This window comes from Typopeltis vanoorti, chromosome 3 (genome assembly GCF_054136105.1).
Source record: "Typopeltis vanoorti isolate ZY-2024b chromosome 3, IOZ_Tvanoo_1.0, whole genome shotgun sequence".
Taxonomy (NCBI): domain Eukaryota; kingdom Metazoa; phylum Arthropoda; class Arachnida; order Uropygi; family Thelyphonidae; genus Typopeltis; species Typopeltis vanoorti.
Window position 1 is genome coordinate 173,177,348 of NC_143551.1, and position 26,852 is coordinate 173,204,199.

General features: G+C 38.8%; 1 protein-coding gene across 5 annotated transcripts in view; it reads left to right on the forward strand.

The window, feature by feature from the left end:
• LOC150108743 (twitchin-like) overlaps window positions 1-26,852 on the forward strand; it is a 2,666,638-nt gene that overhangs the window by 2,019,740 nt on the left and 620,046 nt on the right. For all 5 annotated transcript variants that reach the window (XM_090390962.1, XM_090390961.1, XM_090390964.1 and 2 more), the window contains 2 exons: window positions 7,069-7,173; window positions 24,163-24,360. In XM_090390962.1, the coding sequence (XP_090247088.1) occupies window positions 7,069-7,173; window positions 24,163-24,360 (303 nt within the window). The remainder of the gene's footprint in view (window positions 1-7,068; window positions 7,174-24,162; window positions 24,361-26,852) is intronic.

Consider the following 26,852-nt stretch of genomic DNA (forward strand, 5'->3'; position numbering starts at 1 on the left):
GACCAAGATGATAGCAGGTCTGTGGAATGAACCTTATGAGAACAGGTTGAGGATTTGTGGGTTGCAAAAATTGGTTGATAGGTGGAGGAGGGGAGATATGATTGAGACATTCAAATTACTGAAGGGTTTCTATAAAATTAATTCAGAGGATATTTTTGGGAACAGGGTGTGGGAGGACTAGGGGACATCCATGGAAACTGGGCAAAAGTGTGGTTAGTAAAGGTGTTAGAGCTGGGTTCTTTACTTTTAGAGTAGTGAATGCGTGGAATGCATTCCCTGAGTCTGTGGTGGATGCTGTGACAGTGAATGAGTTTAAGGCGAGATATGATAGATACTGTATGAATGTCGAATAGTTGTGATGAATATGATTTGGGCCTCCCTCGATGAGTCTAATACTCCCTGGAGTTGCCCGTAATAATAGTAATAACATCAGGATAGCAATTGGCCTAATGAGCTTTTGCACTTTATGCACACTACTACCAGGAGAATTCAAAACAAGAGGGAGGAGTTTTTGGAATTGGTTAGTTCATCCTGGCCAAAGGTTATTACCAGTAATGAGACGTGGCTGACAGAAGATGATATAGTTAGTGGAATAGAATGTGAAGGATATAGTATATTCAGGGAGGATGGAGACAAAAGAATGGAGGGAAGATATTATTGATTATAGCCAAGGAACTGCAACCAAAGAGAGTAGAAGTTCATCTGCAGGCCAGTGAAAATTGCATATTTGATGCTATCTATTTGAGGCTATTAGCCTCTGTCATATTTTGATAAAGGCCAGCAGAACAAAATATACAGTGATAGACCAGAATATGAAAAAGGTGATGTGGATAGTATGCATCGGCAAATGAGAGACAGAATGTATAATCAAATTAGCCAAGCAAAGACGGGTGATTTTAAATATGGCAATATAGACTTGGATGATGAGATAGCAACTGGAAATAAAGAAAATGAGTGTCTCGAATTTTTGAGCGACAACTACCTCAGGCAGTATGTAACACAGAGCATGTGAGGATTGAGGGTCTTGGATTTGATCATCTCATCAGAGGATATTATTATAAATGAGGTGTCGATTCAACCTCCAGTTGGTCAGAGTGACCATGAAGTGATTATCCAGGTAATTACTTGTAATCACACAATGAAGCAGTGTGAGGACCTCTGTGAGGAAAGGGTATATGTGGAACTACAAGGATGTTGATTATGAGAAGCACAGGAAACAGCTAGCAGGTGTTACATAGAATGAACAGTTGGCTGGATAGGAGATCAATGCAGCTTTAATGATATTCAAGAACAATCAAGTAAAAGCAATGTCTAAATGTATTCTAAGGGTCAGAAGGTTAAATAAGGTAGGTGTGAAATGGATGAATGAAGAGATTAAGCATGCGATACAGAGGAAAATGACATTATGGAGGCAGCATAAGAGAAGTGGTAATAATCAATTCCACAAGGATTACAAACAACAGGCAAGGATAGTGATTTGGTTGGTAAGGGTAGCAAAAGTGAAGTATGAGCACCAGTTAGATAATGAAGCCAAAAAGAATACTATGAAGTTCTTTCAATATATAGCCAGCAAAAAAAAAAAAAAATGATTATGCAAGGATGACATTGATTGGAGAAAATAGGATAAGCACAACTGCTGCAGAAGATTATATAGTGGAGATACAATGTACAGTTCATAAAGGTCTTTCATTCTTGTGAATGTGTGAGATCAGTTGATGATGATGGGGAGGAGAGACTGACTGTAAGTGAGCTGTATGGGATATATGGGGAATTGAGCAAACTTGATGTTAATAAGGCTGTGAGACTTGATAATATATCATCACATATTCTGAAGGAATGTGCCAAAGAGTTGACACATTTTTTAATATGAGCCTTACACTGGGTCAAATTTTAAAGGAGTGGAAGGAGGGCAAGATTGTGCCACTTCATAAAGGAGGTGATCGAACTCAAGCATCAAACTATAAGCCTATCTGTGTGTCAGGTTTTGTGATTAAGTTGTTGGAGAAGCTGGTACAAACTAGGATCCAGAATCGAGTTAACAACAATGGTATTATCTTTGATGAACAGTGGATTTGCTAAATGGAGGTCATGTTTTAGTAATCTGTTTACTTATTATAATAACGTGATGGCTTCATTGGACAAAGGATACACATTAGTATACTTAGATTTTGCAAAGGTTTTTGATAGATTATTGCATAATAAGTTGACAGTCAAACTAGAGTGAATGGGGTTGTATATTAGACTGTTGCAGTGGATCAGAGATTCCTATCTGATAGGTATCAGCAAGTTGTGTATGGGAGGAGCAATATCCCAGAAGAGGAAAGTCACTAGTGGTGTGCCTCAGGGGTATGTTTTAGGGTCAGTGCTGTTTAACCTGTATGCTAATGATATTGGGGAAGATTTGTATGGGAGATATTCAGTTGTTTGCAGATGATGCAAAATTGGGATGAACTATGAGGAGTAGATCAGATGTTGTGGCCTTACAAGAAGACTTGAATAGATTGAGTGAATGGACATGGGAGTGGGGATGCCAATTAAATGTCACAAGATGTAAGGTTTTAAAGTCTGGGAAATAATGGTAGTATGTAAAATTTACACTTGGTGGGGATATATTGTATTTAGTTGATCAAATAGATCTTGTGGTGATGATGAATAAGGATCTAAAATTTAGAGGACACATTGTTAGATGCAAAAATTGTGAGAACAACACAACAAATGCTGGGAATGATGCAGAGGACACGTTAAAGTAAGGAGATTCTCGTTTCATTGTATAAGTCTCTGATTATGCCATACATGGAGTACTGTGCACAAATTTGGTCACCAGTTTTTCAAAAGGATGAAGAATTCTTGGAAAGAGTCCAGAGGTGAATGACTACGGTAATTTCTGATCTCTGGAATGTTGAATATGAAGAAGGGTTGAGAATATGCACTTTACAGAGTCTAGTGGATAGGAGGGAGAGGTGTGATATGGTAGATATGTACAAGTTAAGGGCTGTTATAGAATCAATGTTGAAGAAATTTTTCATAAAATGGTGGGAGATCAGAGAGAACAAGAGGTCATCCTGGAAGCTGGAAGCTGTATAAGTAGGGTGTGAACAAAGGAGTGAGAAGCAGGTTTTTTTTTTTTGCTTGGATAATTGCTAATGATTGGAATGCATTATCTGAGAGCATATTGTCCACAAATAATTTGAATGTATTTGGCATGGTATGATGAGTTGTTTTTATGACAAAAGGACCTCCTAGATGAATCCTTGACTCCATGGGGTCTTAGGTTAATAATCATAATAATGTGATGGAATATACTAAGGGTTTGAGACTGCTAGATATAGTAATTTCATCTGAGAATTTGCCTGTAATCAATATGACATTTCCATAAATTGGTGAGAGTGATCATATCATCTTGATTTGGGAGGTGGCTAAATGTGTGGAGTTTTTATTTAAGCATGGGTATATGTGGAATTACAGCTCAAGTAATTATGAGAAACTTAGGAGATTGCTTGGATCAGTTAAATAGTGTTTGAAACTTCGAGGGCTGGATGTTGATAGTGTAGGGGTAGAGGTAAAGAAGTTTTTGAGGGAAGTATTGGCAGACTGTATACCTAAGAGAAGTGGATTCAGAAGTGAATGACCAAGACGGTGGTAGCAGGTTTATGGAATGAATCTTATGAAAACAGGTTGAAGATTTGTGGGTTACAGAAATTGGTTGACAGGCAGAAAAGTGGTGATATGATTGAGACATATAAATTACTGAGGGGAATTTTACAGAGGAAATGTTTCAGAATAGATGTTGTCGTGGGAGAACTAAGGGCCATGCTTGGAAACTGAGCAAGTTGTAGTTAGCAAGGGTGATTGAACTTAGACTTTTTGCTTGGAGAGTCGTGAATGAATGGAACAGGTTGCCAGGATCTCTTGTGGGTGCCATGACTGTCAATGAGTTCAAAGCAAGGTATGATAGATATTGCACAAATACTGGACAGTGCTTCGCATGATGTTTAGAGTCTCCATCAATGAGTCTAATGACTCCATGGAGTAGCCAGGAATAATAATAATAATTATTATTATTACACACACACACACACACACACACACACCTTCCATCATTATAACACTGTGCCTTCTTTTTTTCTTTTTCTACCTTCACAAAAAACATCAGTCCTCCATCTCCATTCTGTCAGGATGTCACCCTCATCCAACCATACCTCACTTATTCCAACAGTTTTTGGGTGAATTAATTAGACCTCTGCTGTAATTTCATTCCTCTTATTTTTGTTACTGCTGGTATTCAGTTACTACTGGAATCCCTGGAACGTTTTAAAGCCACTTCAGGCCTCCAGTAAGCAGGGCAGTGGTCTCACTCCTACAATGAAATTCATCTCCCATCTAAAGACAATCACAAACCCATGCCCAGATTCAAACGACGTACAAAGTTAATCATTGATGAATGAATCTATAAGAAGTGTTACCAATAAAACTTTGGGGATATGACTTCTCTAAACCTTTCCCTTACCATTCATCTCTCCTATTACCATACTAGAATCCTTCGAAATGCAGTTCAAAATTCTTTTCTTGTTTCTCACACATTTTGCTTCTTTTGCCATTCTCGACTCCTCTAACACAGTCTTACAGTTTACTCTGCCTTTCTCCTCACCATTTAATTGTTTCTCTTGTACTCCTGTTCTCTCATTCTCCTCAGTCATGATACTTGCCTCTTCATTCATAAGCACTCCTCTATCTTACCTTCATTTTCTACATTCATTACTCTCCCTTTTAGCAAATTGCTCTCCAGATGACTCCCATCATAGCAGTTTAATACAAGCGGTATGGCAACAGGACGTGAATCAGTGACTTTGAGAGAGGTGTCATCATGGGCTGTTCACATTGGTAGTATGTCCATACATGCCATTGCCTCTCAATTGGAGCATCTAAAATCAACAGCTAGTAATGTGATGAACAAATGGAGACATTCTGGCTTTACTGCTGAAAAACACCCAGGCTGTCAGCCAAAAATGACCGACAGGGACAGGAGGTGTTAAAACAGCTGTCATGCAATGAATAAAGTGACTCACCTGGTGCAAAGAGCATGCATAGTGGACAATTGACCAGTGGAAAATGGTACTCTGGAGTGATGAATCAAAGTTCACCTGTTTCCAATCTGATGGCTGGGTATAGGTGTGGAGGCAGCCTGGTGAATGCTTGTTACCACAGTTTGTTGTACCCACAGCACAGTTTGGTGGTGGAGAAGTAATGGTGTGGGTGCATTCAGCTAGTTTGGAGTGTGACCACTGATCGTTGTCCATGATTCCATGAAGGCTGCTCAGTACCTTGATATTCTGAATAGTCAGGTGCTACCTACACTGTGGAGTTTTTATGGAACGGACCCGTGTTACTCTCAGGGCGACAGTGTCCCATACCACAAAGCTACAGGATTGCTCCTTTACTGAAAATAGCTTTGCTTTCTTTGTATTACCATTTTCTCCTGATTCTGTACTCATTGGAGCACAATTCATTACTTACCATAAGGAATACTCTTTCACCCATTTATGAAATATGCTATATCCCCTAATTTCTACCCATGTCAGATATCCTCTTTTATAAACCATGTTTCACTGATACCTATGATCTTTGGACAGATTTAGTCAGTGAATACCACAAATTCATTGCCTTTATTCCTAATGCTCCTGGCATTTATATTTAGAAAAACCAGCATATTCAGGAATTCTGTAGCTATTATTACCCTCCACAGTCTTCATAGGTTTGCAATGTAATATACATCCTCTTATTCTCCATGCAACTTTACATGAGGCCATTTGTTGCTACTTTCCACTTTGGCAAATAGTGAGTAGAATATCAAGTTGGTAGCGTAATAAGTGTATCTGTTGGTACAGGGAAACTAGAGTTGCTCTTCTCTAACACACTCATTGCACAGAAAACAACATTCTCTCCATATACTTGCATCTTTACACATTCAAATGCAATCTGTGTCCTGCATACATCTCCCTTCTATTGCCAGATGCATTTCAAGCATTCATGTATTCCAGACACCTCTCTTACTGTAAATTATTATTATTATTATTATTATTATTATTAAACAAGACCTCATGGAGTCAAAGACTCATCTAGGAGGTCCTTTTATCTCACACACATCTCATCATACCGGGTCTTAAACACATTCAAACTACTTGCAGACACCACACTCTCAGGCAAGGCATTCCAATCATTCACAACTCTGCACGAAAAAAACCTGCCTCTCACTCCCCTACTCACACCGTCTTTATACAGTTTCCAGGGATGACCTCTGGTTCTCCCCTGATCTCCCACTATTCTCTGTAGAACTTCTCCACCATTGATCCTATAACAACCCCTTACCAACTTGTAGGTCTCTATCATATCTCCCCTCTTCCTTCTCTCCACTAGACTCTGCAAATTACATCTTTTCAATCTTTCCTCATACTCGACATTCCAGAGGTCAGAAACTACCTTAGTCAGTCGCCTTTGGACCCTTTCCAACATCTCTTCATCCTTCTGAAAACCAGGTGACCAAATCTGGGCACAATAGTCCATGTGTGGCCTAATCAAAGCCTTATACAATGGAACAAGAATCTCCCTACTTCTACACGTCAGTGTCCTCCTCATCATTCCCAGAAGTCTTTGTGTTGTCTTCACAATTTTGGCGATGTGTCCCCTAAATTTTAGATCCTTATCCACTATCATCTAAATTCTCACAATCATCTCATTCATTCATTGCTTTACAAATTAGAAAATTATTCTAGATGTGTTAGAGTTCTAAATTATTTTTTGGACCTGAATCTCTTTTAAGACATTTATCCACAACACAAAATTTAAGTCTACACACACACACACACATGCTTAATACATTTTCATTTCTCCTTAATTATCCATGCTACTGTTGTTTTATAGAACAAGTTCCTTTCATATGTTACTAGTATGCAATCATCTTTTAGAGAAAAAAAAATTTAACAGAGTCATAACTTGATTATTCTCTAGCAGAAATATTTATATCAATAGTATTTTTAATGTATTGGATTTAATGTTAATTTTCTTTTGTAGCTGTGCCATCTCCACCACAAGATATCAGAGTAATTAAAGTTGGAAGGAGTTATGTTGATTTAAAATGGGAAAAACCTTATTCTGATGGTGGCAGCAAAATTACCGGTACGTGGGCGTGTATGTATATGCTCATATAAAAATGATTTTATTGGAAATTCTTATTATTACTATTAATCAAGCTTTTTCATGGAATCCCAGGACTCATTATGGGAGATCCACACTTACTATTATTTATTCAGTGCTTATTATATCTCTCCTTAACCCATTTGCTGACAATGCTCTTCTACTTTTGATGATTCACTCTATTTCATTCACCAAGCAAAAAAGTTTCATTTCTGCAATTAGTATCAAGTACCATTACTTCCAAATCACTGACTTCATTACCTTCTTGCAGAGTTTCAACGTTACAATAGTTTGCAATCTTTTCAACCTAAAATGCATAACTTGATAACTGTAGATTTAACTGCAAACCAGTGGAAGAATAACATTATTTTTTATTTTTATTTATGTTATTTCCATTCCAAATATTACCATCATTATAAATAATGCTGTTTTTTCATGATTTTATCAGTCTCTATGAAATGCATCTACTCTGTTAAACTCCTATTATGTACTCAAGCATTGAACAGCATGAAGAAATATGGCAGCAATGAAAGAAACTATTTTATTAATGTTGTACTATTGAAAATGTATTTTTAACATTAATATCAAATTAGCTAAGCATACTGGAATTTTCTATTTCAGAAATCATAATTAATGTTTTTTTAAAGTTATATATGCTTATTATGTTTAACTTATCAATTTTAGTTATTTCTTTAACTTCTTTATTTTAATCCATTTTCTCGAATAATGCACATTTAAAAAAGTGGTAAACTTTGTTGCCCAATGTCAGACTACCATATTAGTTATTGAATACCTGAAGCAACTTGAGGGGAGGTAATCTTATTATTATTTTATTATTAGTAGTATTATTAACACCAAACCTCCATAGAGGTTTGGTGTTAATAATACTAATAATTTCTGCAATGAGTCAAAACACTCATTGCAGAAAGCAAACACTGTTACACACAAGATCATCAAACCATGCTTTTAACTCAGTCAATGCATTTGCATTCACAACAATGTCAGGCAATGCACTCCACTCACCAACCACTCTCCATGCAAAGTATTATCTCCTTTTCCCCCTGCTCCTTTTACACCTTTCTTACACAGTTCCCAGGTATGTCCCCTTGTTCTACCTCCTTTTCCTATTCTACAAAAAAAATTCTTCCACATTAACCTTGTAACAACCCTTTACCAACTAAAATGTCTCAATCATACCCCCTCTCTTACTCCTATTCACAAGGCTTTGCAAACTGCATTTCCTCAATCTGTCCTCATATCCCATATGCAAAGACCAGTTATGACCTTAGTGAGTCTTCATTGGACCCATTCCAACATATCCTCATCACCATGAAAACCAGAGGAACAGATCTGTACACACAATAATCGATATACAAGGCCTGATCAAAGCCTTATACATGGGACTAGAACCTCTTTATTTCTGTGCATTAAGGATGTTTACAACATTGCCATATTCTGATGTGATGACTTGTGCAATGTGGCCTCTGAATTTCGGATGATCCTTGTCCACCACCACTCCAAGACTGATATCTCCTCAACTTTCTCCAAATGTCCTTGTTAAGTATATACATTGCATCATGTTGTTGCCTACTAAATTTCAGAACATTTTGTCAATTCTTTGAACACTTTGCAACATTGAATTGGCAGTTCCATACTGTTGCCCACTCATACAATCTATTTAAGTCTTGTAAGACTACAACATCTGCTTGATTCCTCACCATGCTCCCCAGTTTTTCTTCATGTGAAAAACAGTTGTATATTACCAGTTAAACTTATCTCAATATCATTAATATACAAATTAAATAAAAATGCTCCCAAAACTGACCTCTGTATAGTGCCCCTCCCCCTCTATTCAGTTATCCAACTCACCGATCTATCGACCAATCCCATCTACTTCAGTTTAATCACCACCTGGTGATATGGCAATGTATCAGAAGCCTTTGCAAAATCTAAGATGTATACTGTATATGCATCTCCCTTGTCCAATACATTCATCATCTTTTTATAGTACATAAGCAGGTATGTAAAACACAAATTCCCTTTAACAAACCCATACTGATAAGCATAAGAATACCATTGTTATCAACCACCTTTGTATCCTATCCCTCGCCAACCTTTCCAATACCTTAACAACCTATAAATTGTTGCCTTAGCTTTATCAAACAGCCATTGTGAGGTGAAACAATTTTACCATCCTTCCACTCTTGTGGGACTTGTGCTGTTGCAAGACTCTTATTAAAAAGGTAGGTCAAAGCTGATGCTAACTCCTTGGAAAATTCCCTTAAGACATATGGTGAAACACCCTAATGAATGTCGCCAACAGGAATCGAACCTAGGACACTCCTTCCCAGGCATATGGTTGTGAAGAGCAAAGCCACTAGGCTAACTGCGAGGATGATTTCCAAATGATATTTGTTCATCCCAGTCTATATAACTATAATTAAAATCACCCATAATAATAACCCTTCCCTTTTTCACTAACCCAAGTTGCTTATACATTTCTTCTTCATCACCACCTTCCACTTTCCCTGACCTATAGCAACATCCAACTAAATATCTCTTCCTGTCAACCTCCATCTCACACCACATCTCCTCAGAATCATTTCCACTGTTTTCCTCTTTCATGTCTACCTTATGTGGACATAATTCCCCTGTTATTATCAGCAGCACTCCTCTCCTTTCTTTCCTAAAAAAAAAAACATGTACCCTTCCAATAATGCTTATCATATTCTTGATGCTGAAATGTATGATAAATGTATAACCTTTTGTAGTTGGAATTTTTATTATATAAATGTATTTTTATTTTATTCTACCATGCCATTGCCAGTGGTATTTTGGTCTCTAAATTGCATATCTTTTCCTGGTCAGTTTGTCTGTATGCTAAAAGAAAAACCAAGTTTCCAAGAGAAAAAACCCTATTCCCTCCATATGAGGATCAGCTAACTCACCTTCAATTGAAAAAGCTTACATAAAGGTTACTTTCATAATGGTGAGAATCAAACTGGTCTTATTTGATTCTCGTTGCATCGTTCTTCCATTTGTACTATGGAAGACTTTTCTTTTTTCAAAATACAAAAATCAGTGGCAAAATATAAAATCATTATATTCCTGTTTTTATCCTTATTTTATCCAAGCATATAATAACATTTAATTACTTTTATTTTATTCTTATCATCATGGAGTCAAGAGACTCATCATAGGAGGTCCTCCTCTCACATTCACATCACATCACATCATACCTTGACGGAAATGCATTCACCAGGTTTTCAGGCAGTGCATTCTAATCACCCACCACTCTCTGAGCAAAAAATTTACTCTTCACCACCTTGCACATGCTCTCCTTATAAAACTTCCAGGGATAGCCCCTTGTTGTTCTCCCCCCCCCCTCTGTCTTCAGCCATTCTATGAAATTTCTCATCCACATTAATCTGGTTATTTATTTATTCATATGATGATATAACAGCAGTGAGGCAACTTTTATGGAGAAGTACGGTACCATCTCAATCCCCCCAAATTTTATCCGGGCTCCGGACCAGCATAGCTGACGAATCAGGTCTATGGCTGGGTCTTAAGTATTCCTCACTGTAATTCGTGTGTGTTCATGGGGCTGGTTTGTCTCCTTGCAGGAGGAAAAACTCCAGTTAAACTGAGGAGGAAAAAAACCCTGCTGTCCACGCCCAAGACCGGCTAACTTAGCTATGTCAGAGAAAGATCCTTAAGCTCCTCACATCAGTGATGATAATCAAACCCAGGACACTCCTTTTCCAGGCATATGGTTGCAAAGCCCATAGCCACTTAGCTAACCGTGCGGACTATTAATCTAGTAATTATTATTATTATTATTATTATTATTATTATTATTACTACCACCCCAAGACCTCATGAAGTCAAAGACTCATCTGGGAGGTCCTTTTATCACACACAGCTCATCATACCGTGTTTTAAACACATTCAAACTCTTTGCAGACACCACATTCTCAGGCAAGGCATTCCAATCATTCACAACTCTGCACGGAAAAAACCTACCTCTCATTCTCCTACTCACACCCTCTTTATACAGTTTCCAGGAATGACCTCTAGTTTTCCCCTAATCTCCCACTATTCTCTGTAAAACTTCTCCAGCACTGATCCTATAACAACCCCTTACCAACTTGTAGGTCTCTATCATATCTCTCCTCTTCCTCCTGTCCACCAGACTCTGCAAATTACATCTTCTCAATCTTTCCTCATACTCGACATTCCATCAGAAACTACCTTAGTCAGTCTCCTTTGGACCCTTTCCAACATCTCTTCATCCTTCTCAAAACCCAGTGACCAAATCTGGGCACAATAGTCCATGTGTGGCCTAATCAAAGCCTTATACAACAGAACAAGAATCTCCCTACTTCTACACGTCAGTGTCCTCTGCATCATTCTCAGAAGCCTTTGTGTTATCTTCACAATTTTGGCGATGTGTCCCCTAAATTTTAGATCCTTATCCACTATCACCCCCGATCTCTTATTTCCTCTACCTCCGACAATATAGTCTCACCAAGTATAAATTCTGCATCCCATCTTTGTTTTCCAATTTTAAAACCTTACATTTTGCAACATTGAACTCATATCCCCATTTCCAAGCCCAATCACTCAATCTATTCAAGTCTTCCTGTAAGGACACAACATCTTCACTACACTTCATGGTTCGTCCCAACTTTGCATCATCAACTGAATATCTCCATCCAGATCTTCACCTATATCATTAATATATAAGTTAAACAGAAATGGACTTAAACAGACTCCTGAGGCACTCCACTAATGACTTTCTTTTTCCTGGATATCACTCCCCATACACAACTTGTTGATAACTATCAGATAACCAGTCTCCAATACAATACACCAATCTAATGTCCAGCCCCATCTGCTCTAGTTTGACTGTCAACCTATCATGAGGTACTCTATCAAAAGCCTTTGCGAAATCCAAGTATATTACTGTGTTTCCTTCTCCTCTGTCCAAGGAAGCAGTCACTTTATTGTAATAAGTAAGTAGATTACTAAAACATGACCTCCCTTTAGTAAATCCATGCTGTCCATGAAAGATAATACCATTGTTATCAACCCAACTCTGTATCCTAGTTCTCACAAGCTTCTCCAACAACTTAACCACAACACCTGACACACAGATAGGCCTATAGTTTGATGCTTGAGTTCGATCACCTCCTTTATGAAGTGGCACAATCTTGCCCACCTTCCACTCCTTAGGAACTGAGTGCAAAACTCATATTAAAAAAATATGTCAAGGCAGATGTCAACTCCCTGGCACATTCTTTCAGAAAACAGTTTTTGAAAATCCCCCAATCTACATTGATCTCTTTTCCAGCTAACTTCTCATTCCACACACCCGCAAGCTGTCTCCTGAGCTCTTCATAATCCCCCCCCCCCCCTTGTAGTTCCACATATACCCTTTTCTCACAGAGGTCTTCACACTGCTGGCAACCACCCAGGTAATCACCTCATGGTCACTCTTACCAATTGGTGGGTGATTAGACACCTCATTTATAATTACATTCTCTGATGAGATGTCCAAATCCAAGACCCTCAATCCTCGTGTGCCCTCTGTTACATACTGTCTGAGGTAGTTATCCCTCAAAATCTCAAGAAACTCATTTTCTTTACTTCCAGTTGCTATCTCATCATTCCAGTCTATATTGCCATAATTAAAATCACCCATAATGATCACCTTTTTCTTATTTACTTGGCTAATTTGATTGTACATTTCATTATCACCACCATCCACATTACTTGTTCTATAACAACATCACACCAAGTATTTGATTCCATTCACCTCTATCTCACACCATATTGTCTCAAAACCACTGCCACTATTTCCCTCTTGCATCACTACTTTATATGGTCATAACTCTTTCTCTATCATCAGCAGCACTCCCCCTCCCTTTTTACCCTTTCTATCCTCACGAAACACATCATACCCTTCCATCTCTATTCCTGTCAGGATGTCATCCTCTTCCAACCATGTCTCACTTATTCCAACAATCTTTGGGTGAACAGACGCAATTAGTGCAACCATTTCATCTGCCTTGTTTCTTATACTTCGGCAATTTGTATACAAACACAACAGCTCATTTCTGGATCTACAGCTAGTTCCACTGATACCATTCACTCGATGTGATCTCTCCATGCTAGACTGGAGCCATTTCCCTTTCTGCTTATTCATTTTAAAACCCTTTTCAACTCCAACTGTTTTCTCTTGATCCCTGGTCATCCCATTCCTTTCCACCCTACACATGCTCACATCCTCTTGGAGCATCCACCTTTCTCATGCTGTGTACCCCTGTCCACCCTGAGCCTCCCCCTTTCCCTGCTCCTCTTACACACCAATTCTCTCATTTTCTATACTCATACCACTCACCTCTCCATTCATAACCACCCCTTCAATCTGTGCTGTCTTACTCTCCCACTCTTCCACATCACTTCCCACTTGATCTGATTCATTCTCTCTATTAACTTCTCTACCTTCCATTGTTCTTCCAATTATTTTTATTCTATTCACTTCTCTACCTACCTTTCATTTATCCCTTACCAACTTATGAGGGAGGGTGAAAAGGTCTAATAAACACTTAGAACAAAAATGATATTAAAGCAACTGATATAACCATAAGAAAGAACATATCTTAAACCCCTTTAACCCCCATGTTTCATCAAATTCTAATAATTTGTTCTTTTTCTTTTGAGATATATAAGAAAATGTGTCACAGATTTGAAGACATTTGAAGACACAAAGGTGTGGGCCATTTTTCATGCTGCAAGAAAAGTCTACAACTTTTCTTGCATCATGAAACTGAGAATTCAAACTTTGTGTGAAACCTTAGGGGAACAGTCCCCTAAAGTTTCCTGTTTTCTCTGGGGACATTCTGAGACAACAGATGTCCCCAGGTCTTAAAGACCTTCCACAGAGATCACACCTGGAAACATTGATGCAGTCCATGCCATGATCCTTGATGATAGATGAATACCAGCCAAAACATTGCGAAATAGTCTGGGGATATCCAAGGAATGAGTTGTGGTTATTATCTACCAACATCTGGACATGCAGAAGCTCTCAGCAAAGTGGATTCCCAAATGTTTGAAAATGCCAACCAAAAAAGAGAATGTCTGCTGTTTGAATGTCTGCTCAAGGGATTTTGGGCAAATTTGAGAAATCAGGTGCAAATTTTTTCACTCATATTGTGACTGTTGATGAAACATGGCTTCATCCTATGGCTCAGAGACCAAACAATAGTCAATGGAGTGGAGGGACAACAGTTCTCCATGACCAAAGAAGTTCCGAACACAAAAGTCAGCATGGAAGATTCTTGCCATTGTCTTTTGGGATATGGATGGTGCAATCCTTACCAAGTATCTCAAAAAAGGTAAAACTGTTACAGCAGCAGTTTATTCAACAGCGCTGAAGGAATTGAAGGAAGTACTGAAGGAGAAATGCTGCAGGTCAAGTTCCTATACACCATCACCCCCAGATATTTCATTTCCTCCACCTCTTCTAAGATATCACCACCAATCCTATACTCTGCATCTCATCTTTGCTTCCCAAATTTTAAAACTTTACACTTTGCTACATTAAACTGATATCCAAATACACTCCCCCATTCAGACATTCTATTCAAGTCCTCTTGAAAGGCTGTAACATCTGCTCTACTTATCATAATTCTTCCCAACTTTGCATCATCTGAAAATAACTGTATATCGTTATTTAAGCGGCACTTCCAATATCATTTACATATAAATCAACCCACAGTACTCCCAAATCAGATCTCTGGGGGGTACACTACCAGTGACTTTCCTTTTCTGGGATATCACGTCCCCCATGTGCAACCTGCTGATACCTATCAGATACTCAATCACCAATCCAGTGCACTAATCTTCCATTCAACTTCATCTGTTCCAATTTAATTATTAGTTTGTCATGTAGCAGTCTGCTGAAGGCCTTCAATGTTGCAAGAGCTAAATATATAATGCACCCCACCTTGTCCATCATATTTGTCACCTTGTTATAATAAGTAAGCAAATAGCTAAACCATAATATACCTTTAGCAAACTCATGATGACCATGTTGTCCACACGTTCATGATGACCATCAAAGAGTATTTTTCTGTTGTCAACCCAGTTCTGAATCATGTCCTAACTAACCTTAATTTTAATGTGCTTCCTTATGAAGCACAACAATTTTGCCTCTTTTTCACTCTTTTGGAACTTAGCTCAGTTCAAGATATGTTAAATGTTTAATGAGCAGTTTATTAAAGTGTTCCATCATTGTGATTATAACATAATGCAGAACTTGAAAGCAGTGGGAAAGGGAGAGGAACCAATTATAAAAAGATATGTAAAAACCTGTCATTAACTCCCTGGAACATTCCCTCAAGATGGACAGTGATATACCATCAAGTGCTTGTGTTCTTATTGATATCAAGTTTACTCAATTCCTCATATACCTCCTGCTTACTCACCATCATTGGTTCCTCTCCCTTTCCCACTGCTCCCAATTCCTGCATTATATTATAATCACAATGATGGAACACTTTAATGAACTGCTCATTAAACACCTTTACTATATCCTCCTCACTATTTATCATTCTCCCATTATCCCTGATCAACATCCTCCCATAATCATTCTTCCTTATATTGGCCACATATCTAGAAAACTCCGAAAGTGTTTTTAGCCTCATTTGCTAACTGCTGCATATACTGCACTTTCACTCTCCTTACCAAGCTAGTCACGTTCCTTGCTTTCTCTTTGTACTCCTCATGTAACTGAGTATTGCCACTCATCTTGTAGTGCCTCCATAATGTCTTTTTCTTCCAGATTGCTACTTAATTTCCTAACCTTTGGAATACACTCAATCATTGCCTCTGTTAGACAGTTCCTGAGCATTGACCCAGCATCACCGATTTCCTTCCTATCCAGTTCCTCATTAAATGATTCTGCATTTGACCCTCCATTTCATTTGGTTTGTAGCATCAGTAAGGCAGACACCCATGGCCTGCATGTCTTCTTTTAGGCTGTCCCTTTTTTGGGCATCCTTTAGGTTGTCCACCATCTGAGCTAAATGTAAGGGCCCATCCTGCAACAGATTCCTTGTCAGCCCTGGCCACATGCTCATACCATTGTAGGCATGCTTCCCTCATCTTCTCTGAGAATGGGGCATCACCATGAGTTTTCCGTACATCATCATCATTAGTAATATGTTCTAGTTGTATGTATCCCAGTGTCCATCAGACCAATCACATCTCCATGACATGTAGTGCATGTTCATGCTGTTTTGTTACAGACCAGCACTCTGCTCCATAAAGTGCAACTGGGCAGGTGACTGTGTGATAGATCTTGGATTTGAGATGCCAGAGTAATTTCTTGTCACACAGGACTCCAGTAACCTTGCACCATTTCAGCCAGGCAGCATTAATGCATACTCTGGCATCTGGAATGGTACTACTATCAGAAGTCACATGGGATCCAAGATACTTAAAGTTAGAGACCTTAGTAAGTTCAGTACCATTGACTAGAATTGTGCTATCTGTTTGGGAGCTACATTATAAATATTCAGTTTTTCTCAGGTTAAGTAACAAATCAAAGTAATCAAGTTGTGTTTTCCACTGGTTGACCATTAATTCAAGTTCCACTCTCATCTTGTGGGCCTGCAGGATATCGTCAGTATACAATGGAGTCCATGGGTGAAGTTGTTGCAGGTCAGTAGTCACTGTGTCATGCACAGGCTTTGTGGTTGCGGGACAACAGATGCAATCCACTGCCTACTAATGGAAAGACACAGGAAGAAAAGTAAGATAACCAACATGGCCTTTCTGGACCTGGAGAAGGCATTCAATCAGGTCCCACATGAACTGATTTGGTACAGACCTATGGCATCCCTGAAGACTATATACACTGGGTGCAGTTCCTCTGTGTTAAATGACACCAGCACACAGCAGGTGGACTGTACCCAGCGTATATAGTCTTCAGGGATGCTGTGGGTCCATAGAGAGTACCAAATCAGTTCATGTGGGACCTGATTGAATGCCTTCTCCAGGTCCAGAAAGGCCATCTTACTTTTCTCCCTGTGTCTTTCCATTAGTAGGTAGTGGATTGCATCTGTTGTCCTACAACCACAAAGCCACGTTGATTTAAGTCTCTTAAACAGGTGCTTCGATTATGCATTCAAAAATCTTCATGGTGTGGCATATGGGTGGTAAGTAGTGCAGACAGTGATGTCATCTTTGCTTTTCCAAATTGGTACTGTAGTGCTAGTCTGCCAGTCAGATGGGATCTCATTTTCCTTGATGCATTTGTTGAACAGTTCTGTCAAAAACTCCACCCTCATTGTTCTAATGTTTCCCAGGCTTTATGGTATATCAGCAGGTCCAGTTGCCTTGCAGTTTTTCATAGCACAGATGCCATTTGTGACCTCTATGGGTATAATAAGTGATCCCACTGCTGACCCCAAGAACAGGGTTAGCAGTGGGAATTGGTGGATGTGGGTACTCTTCTTTATATATTGCATTAAAATAATCACTATCATTGGAGGATATCTGTTGGGTTTTGCAGTAGCTGTCCTTCTGCATCTTTGATATGTATAATATGGCTGATGTCTGGATTTGACTAGTCTGTATGTCATTAACTCCTTCAGGTTTGTGCAGGCAAGTATACAGGTTGTGTTATTGCTCAGCTTTTGCTGCTTCTACCTCTTGTTTAGCAATTGTCTTGAATTGGCAGTACTGAGTGAGGTTGTCATCAGTTCTAGATTGTAGCTAGTTCTTGTATGCATCTTTCTTGGCCTTCACTATGTGCTGCACATTTTCATTCCACCACCAAAATGCTTGTCTGTGAATCAACAGCCTGGGTTAGTTGCACCTAGAATTTTCTTGGTGCTTGCCCATATTTTTATGATAGTCTCATTCCATATTTCTCTGTCTGTGTGGCCAGTTTCTATTTTGAGGTGACCAACAGCAGCTATAAGTTGTTGCGAATGATTATCAAGTTTCCACCACTTAATTCTTTCAGTAGATGTTACTAGTTGCCTGAGTGGTCGAAGTTGGAGAGGGAGATCAAGTCAGTGTTGGGGAGCGATGTTGTCAGACAGAATGACCTTGGAGTCTATCACTAATTTCAGGTCTCTTCTCAGTATCAACCATTAATCAGTTTGTGTTTCATGATCACCACTGCAATAGGTGATAAGGTGGGATGGACATTTCCTGAAAAATGTGCTTGCCATTGTCAGATCACATGCTTCAGCACATTCCAAAAATCATCCACCTTACAGTTCCACATATAACCCTTTCTCACAAAATTCCTGATTTATTTTTCCATCACCCAAGTGATAACTTCAAGGTCACTTTCACCAATCAGAGGAAGATTTCACACTTCATTTACAATAATATTTTCTGATGAGATAATCAAATGCAACTCTCGATCCTCATGTAGCATGTCTTACATGCTGCTGTCTGTCAAAAACTCAAGAACATTCTCTTTGGTTCCAGATGCTGTTTCTTCATTCCAGTCTATATTACCACAATTGAAATCACCCATAATAATGACCTTTTTCTTATTTAGCCAGACCAATTTGCTCAAACACTTCCTTCTCACCACATTTCTATAGCAACACCCTACTAAACATTTCTCTTGTCTACCTCCACTTCATGCATACTACTTCAAAACAACTGTCACTATTTGCTCCTTGCATCTCCACACTAGATGGGCACAACTCCTCTGCCATCATCAACAGTACTTCTCCTCCCTTTCTGCCTTCCCTTGTCTGTCTTCATGACAGATTACATATCCATCCATCCATCTCTATTCCTGTCAGACTGTCTCACTTATTCTAACAATTTAATAATGTGATAATAGAAATATTTTATCATAATAGAAATATTTCCTATTTTCCTGATTTGGAGCCATGGGCGTGATTCTCTGCTGAACTTCCTTGAACATTGTTGACTATTTAGAAATAGTCAACACCAAAACATAAAATTTAAGGCTGAGCTTGAGGCTAATGGTTTTCTTCCTTTTTTGGATGTCAAACTGACCTGTTCCACATAAAAACTCAAAATCCTGATTTACAGAAAACCTACACACACTATCGGATATCCCCATGGTCATTCCCATCATTATCCACCTCAGAAGTTTGGAATCGTTTCTACTCAAGGACATCATGCTCGCTCTCTTGTTGATGATGAGATAGAACTTAATGAACAACTCAATTTTCTCAAGTCTACTTTTTAACTAAAAGGTTATTCTCAAAAAACTGCTGATAAATTCCTATTTAATCCTCCCGGTCGCCGTAATGAAGAAACCAGTAGTGTAAAAGGCAATATTTCTATTCCATTCATAAGCTCTGTCTCTCCCAAATTAGCCAAGGTTCTTAGAAAATACAACATAAGAACTTTATTTACTCCACTTCGTAAAATCCGCTCCCTTGTGAGCCATCCGAAACTTAGACATCATAATCTTAAATATCCTGGTGTTTACCAGATCTGGTGCAACTGTGACATACCTTACTTTGGCCAAAGAGAAAGGTCAATCGAGTTACGCATCATCATCATCATTATTATTATTATTATTATTATTATTATTATTATTATTATTATTACCCAAGACCTCATGGAGTCAAAGACTCATCTGGGAGGTCTTTTTATCACACACGCAGCTCATCATACTGTACTTTGAACACATTCAAACTACCTGCAGACACCACACTGTCAGGCAAGGCATTCCAATCATTTACAACTCTGCACGAAAAAAACATGCCTCTCACTCCCCTACTCACACCTTCTTTATACATTTTCCAGGGATGACCTCTGGTTCTCCCCAGATATCCCACTATTTTCTGTAGAACTTCTCCACCATTGATCCTATAACAACCCCTTACCAACTTGTAGGTCTCTGTCATATCTCCCCTCTTCCTCCAGTCAACGAGACTCTGCAAATTGCATCTCCTTAATCTTTCCTCATACTCGACATTCCAGAGGTCAGAAACTACCTCAGTCAGTCTCCTTTCGACCCTTTCCAACATCTCTTCATCCTTCTGAAAACTCAGTGACCAAATCTGGGCACAATAGTCCATGTGTGGCCTAATCAAAGCCTAATACAACGGAACAAGAATCTCCCTACTTCTACACGTCAGTGTCCTATGCATCATTCCCAGAAGCCTTTGTGTTGTCTTCACAATTTTGGCTATGCGTCCCCTAAATTTCAGATCCTTATCCCTATCACCCCCAGATCTCTTATTTCTTCCACCTCCAACAATGTATCCTCACCAAACATAAATTCTGCATCCCATCTTTGTTTTCCAAATTTTAAAACCTTACATTTTGCAACATTGAACTCGCATCCCCATTTCCGTGCCCAATCACTCGATTTATTCAAGTCTTCCTGAAAGGTCACAACATCCTCACTACTCTTCATGGTTCTTCCGAACTTTGCATCATCTGCAAACAAATGAATATCTCCATCCAAATCTTCACCTATATCATTAACATACAAGTTAAACAGTAATGGCCCTAAAACAGACTCCTGAGGCCCTCCGCTAGTGACTTTCCTTTTCTTCAGACATCACTCCCCCCCCATACACAACTTGTTGATACCTATCAGACAGCCAATCTCCAATCCAATGCACCAATCTAATAACCAACCCCATCTGCTTCAGTTTGACTATCAATTTATCATGAGGTACTTTATCAAAAGCCTTTGCAAAATCCGAGTATATCACTGTGTATCCTTCTCCTCTGTCCAAGGAAGCAGTCACTTTATTGTAATAAGTAAGTAGATTACTAAAACATGACCTCCCTTTAGCAAATCCATGCTGTCCATCAAAGATGATACCATCGTTGTCAACCCAACTCTGGATCCTAGTTCTCACAAGCTTCTCCAACAACTTAACCACAACACCTGACACACAGATAGACCTATAGTTTAATGCTTGAGTTTGATCATCTCCTTTATGAAGTGGCACAATTTTTTATCTCCTTCCACTCCTTATGGACTTGACCGAGTGCAAGACTCATATTAAAAAAATATTTCAACTCCCTGGCACATTCCTTCAGAATACGCGGCGATATATTATCAAGTCCCACAGCCTTATTAACATCTTGTTTACTCAACTCCCTATACACCTCTTGCTCATTTACAGTCAGTCTCTCCTACCCATCATCAACTGCTCTCAGTCTCTCCATGAAGTCACATTCACAAGAGTGAAAGACCCATATGAACTGCTCATTAAGTATCTCCTCCACACATTCCGCAACAGCTGTCTTTATACGATTTTCTCCAATCAATGTCATCTTTCCATAATCATTCTTTCTTTTGCTGGCTGCATATTGAAAGAACTTTTTAGGATTCTTTTTGGCTTCGCTAGATAACTGCTGTTCATACCTCTCTTTAGCTACCCTCACCAACCAAGTCACATTCCTTGCCTGGTCTTTGTAGACCTCATGGAATTGGTTATTTCCGCTTCGCTTATGCTGCTTCCACAATACCCTCTTTCTCTGTATAGCATGCTTAATCTCTTTATTCATCCATGGAATACTTTTAGACATAGCATCTACTAGATAGTTTTTGAAAATCCCCCAAGTTGCATTGATCTCTTTTCCAGCTAACTCCTCATTCCATGTTACACCCACAAACTGTCTCCTGAGCTCTTCATAATCACCCCCTTGTAGTTCCACATATACCCTTTTCTCACAGAGGTCCTCACACTGCTGGTAACTTCTTATTATTCTTCTGCAGCTTCTCCTGTCTTGGGCTGTCACCACATCCAAGTACTTCGTCCTCAATTCCTCTTCTTCCAGTTCCCTCCATCTCTTGTTTGGCCACCCACACTTCCTTCTTCCTTGCACATCCATCCGCATGACCCTTCTTCCTACATATTTGTTCTCTCTCTCTCTCCTCATTACATGACCAAACCATCTCAACCTTGCCTCCTGTAACTTCGCTCCAGCAGTCCTCATACTGCTGGCAACCACCCAGGTAATCACCTCATGGTCACTCTCACCAATTTGTGGATGATTTCACACCTCATTTATAATCACATCCTCTGATGAGATGACCAAATCCAAGACCCTCAATCCTCGTGTGCTCTCTATTACATACTGTCTGAGATAGTTATCCCTCAAAATCTCAAAAAACTCATTTTCTTTACTTCCAGTTGTTATCTCATCATTCCAGTCTATATTGCCATAATTAAAATCACCCATAATGATCATCCTTTTCTTATTTGCTTGGCTAATTTGATTAGACTTTTCATTATCACCACCACCCATATTTCCTGGTCTATAACAACATCCAACCAAGTATTTGATTCCATTCACCTCTATCTCACACCATACTGTCTCAAAACCACTGGCACTATTTCCCTCTTGCATCTCTACTTTATATGGACATAACTCTTTCTCTATCAGCAATAGCACTCCCCCTCCCTTTTTACCCTTTCTCTCCTCACGAAACACATCCCCTTCCATCTCTATTCCTGTCAGGATGTCATCCTCTTCCAACCATGTCTCACTTATTCCGACAATCTTTGAGTGAACAGACGCAATTAATGCAACCATTTCATCTGCCTTGTTTCTTATACTTCTACCATTTGTTTACAAACACAACAGCTCATTTCTGGATCTACAGATAGTTCGACTGATACCACTCACTCGATGTGATCTCTTTATGCTCGACTGGGGCCATTTCCCTTTCTGCTTATTCATTTTAAAACCCTTTTCAATTCCAACTGTTTTTGCTTGATCCTAGGTCATCCCATTCCTTTCTACACATGCTCTCACCTACTTTCGGAGCATCCACCTTTCTCATGCTGTGTATCCCTGTCCACCCTGAGCCTCACCTTTTCCCTGTTCCTCTTGCACACCCATTTTCTCATTTTCTATACTCATACCACTCACTTCCTCATTCATAACCAACTCTTCAATCTCTGCTATCTTACTCTCCTGCTCTTCCACATCACTTCCCGCTTGATATGATTTATTCTCTCTCACTCTACTCACTTTTCTACCTTCAAGCAGCAGTCTCTCCAAGCGACTCATGCCATAACCAGTCAAATGCAGCCCATCACTCCCATACAGCTCACTTCGTCCCTCAAACATCAATCCACACATTAACAAACTGCACTCCCGTCTCCTCACACATTTCAGCCAGCGTATCATTCATAATCCTTGCTCTCAACTTCATCTCACCTCAGTCATACCTAGCAACATGCTGATCACCCTTCCTGTCATACTATTCTCTTTTTTCCTTCTAAGGAGCCTCCTAATATCCATTCTGATGCTCTCTTTGTCCTCTCTCCTTTGTCCTCTCTCATGCATTGAGGAGCATGAGAAAGGCATCACTTACAAGAGAATGTGAGCCAGTGCTTTGTGTAGTCATGTTCTATTCTCGGCCAATTCTAATGAAGAAAACCCTAGCCATACAGTTCTATGGGACAAGTCTAATAACATTTTCCATTGCCATGATGAAGTAGAAAGGAAGATAATAGAATCAAAGGAAATCATTCTCAACCCTCTACATTTCAAAAACAACCTGAGTTACAACCTTTCAGACTTTTACTGTGCTGTGGTCAAATACTGGCGTTCACAAGATGCTATACACATGGATATTGCCCAACAATGAAGCCAATGAGGGAACAATTTTGAATGCGCAGACCTCAATGTTTCAACGTTGAAATATATATACACTAATTTTCCTTGTTGTTTACAGTTATTTCCTCCATGTGTTTTTACTGGTTATTTCTTTTTTTTAATGTGCACCTGATGAAGGCTGATACAAGCTGAAACTAGTTGTGTAGTATTAATAAACTTTGTTTTCATTTCTCTTGGTTCTAGTCATTCTATCTTTATATATATATATATATATATATATATATATATATATATATATATATATATATATATATAAAATTCTAAAAAATATTATCTGTGAATTGCTCATTATAGGTTACATTGTGGAGCGCCGTGAAGTTGGAAGTGCATTTTGGATGAAAGCTAATGAATATTCTGTTGTGGATTGTGGATATACTGTTTTAAATCTTATTGAAGGGTGTGATTATGAGTTTCGTGTGTGTGCTGTGAATGCAGCTGGAAAAAGTGAACCAAGTACTTGCACATCACCAGTTAAAATTTGTGAAATTGCAGGTATGTGAAAATTATTTCTTTCATCATTTTTACCTTAAACTGTTTCACACTCATTTAGGTGATTATGAGTTTCGTGTGTGTGCTGTGAATGCAGCTGGAAAAAGTGAACCAAGTACTTGCACATCACCAGTTAAACTATGTGAAAATTATTTCTTTCATCATTTTTACCTTAAACTGTTTCACACTCATTATGGTGGACATGTTATGACATAGAATTCACACTAATATCTCAAAAATGTATTGGGGCTTTTCTGTTTAATAAAACAAATACAGTTGAAAAATCAAAATTTTATATTGGGTTTTGGCATCTTTGTATATGTTTTGCAAAATATATAAGCATCTCTTCGATACACAGGCTGTCTCTCTCTCTCTCTCTCACTCACACACACATACACGTGCACACACATGCACACAAACTGACCCCATGCAATTTTTTCTTAACATTAAGCTGGATTGATTTTATAGAAATTTTGTGGAATGCTTACATAATATCAAGCCATCTTAATTATTGTTTCATTCAGATCATTTGTACAGGCAAAATCTTTAAAAATTACATAAACCAATAACTCTGCTTTGAACAAAATGTAGAATTTCAGAAGTACATACAGTTATAATAATTTTAGTTTAATCCTTTATCCAAGTGTGAGCAAAGTTTGCGCCTGAAAATATCTTCAGGACTGGGGTAAGGTAGTACAACACCAGGCAAATCGCAGCAAAGGTGGAGCAAGCTAACATCACTCCTATCTCAGTATCTCCCATAATGCAAAACACATCTCCTTGTGGATATGTATAATGTTATGGATTAAGGGAATGGCCACTAACCAGACTAGTTTCTAACTTTATCGAGGTCTCTTCAGTGGGAGCCAGCCCAAATGTGGAGATACCAGGCAGAAGCAATGGCAGGTCATCTTTACCCATAGGAGTTGCCAAAAGTATCTCCTGGTATCTCCACATCTAAAATAAGTTCAACTAAAATAGTTTACTAACTAAAATAGGGTCAAAGATACTAAAAATATAAATGATTGGGACCCTGCGGTCTGTTGAAGAATTCTTAGGTGTTGGAGCATAGGAGCCAATTATCTGCTGGATTTGATGAGGGTTGTAACCATTCCGTTCCATTAAAGTTTTGTTAGTGTGCAGTTCTTGTTGTAATTTTGAGGTAGAGCAGCACACATTATGTACTCAATTATTAATGACTTGATAACACCAATTTTTTTGAGAGTGTGATGAGCAGACTTTTGATAAATATATATGCAGTCAAAGGTAGGTTTCCGATAAACACTGACTGACAAAGTACCAGAGGCTGTGCGAGTAAGAAGAAGAAAGAAATAGAGGGGGAAAGCCATGGGTTCAACATTCTCCCCACCCCTGGCCAACTTCTTTATGGAGACTTTTGAAGAGAAAGTCTTAATCTCAGCCCTGCAAAAACCCACTGATTGGCTTCGCTACGTTGATGATGTATTTGCTATTTGGCCACATGGCTCAGATACACTCCACTCCTTCTTAACACACTTAAACAACCAACACCCCAAAATCCAGTTCACCTTGGAAAAAGAGGAAAACAACAGTCTCCCTTTCCTAGACACTGTAGTCACTTGTTTACAGAAAACCGACCCATACAGTCAGATACATTCACCAGCAATCCTTCCCCCTCACAGCAATAAAAATTATAGGGTTATAAAAACACTATATAACAGGGCAAAATGAATCTGTTCATATGACAATGCCATAACCACTGAACTAAACCACATCCTTTAAAAATATTAAAACCAGTTATCCCCCCCCCCCTTTCATAACAAAGATTACACTAAATCCATCACCTCTGATAAGTTAACTAAAATCTTAAAAAAATATGACCTGACTTCTTATTACAAACCATATAAAAAATTGGCGTCCCTTATCCGCTCCACCAAAGATCAACCACTTCCCCTAGACCTACCTGGGGTATATCAGGTCCCTTGCAGCTGTAACCTGTCCTACTTTGGGCAAACAAACAGGACAGCAAATGTCAGGATTTCGGAACACAAAGACTACATCTGGTTTCACCAGTACAGCCACTCTGTGCTTGCAGATGATGCTCTGGATACACGCCACAGAATACATTGGAAGAAAGCCATGTTAATACACCCCAGCAAATTTAAATAGGAACGATTGTTCATGGAATCAGCCTCAGCTCTAAAAAACTTTCCAAACCTCAACAAATGTGGGGTGCATGAAACTGCTCCAAATTTGGGAAGCTTGCATCTTGAGAACTTCAGTCCAACAGCCAAGACAACCCAATATAGCCTGCTAAGGGGTACCTTTAGGACTCTAGGAACAACAGTAGTTTTCTCTCTTCTGCCTCATTTGCTTTTTTGTAGTGCCTGTGTACATGTGTCATAGTTGTATGTTCCCATGAAGATCACAATGTGACATTGCCAAAATATAGAAGGTATTTATTACAGTTTCTTTTAATTAATATTCCAGTATATGTTGTAAATTCCTTAAATAAT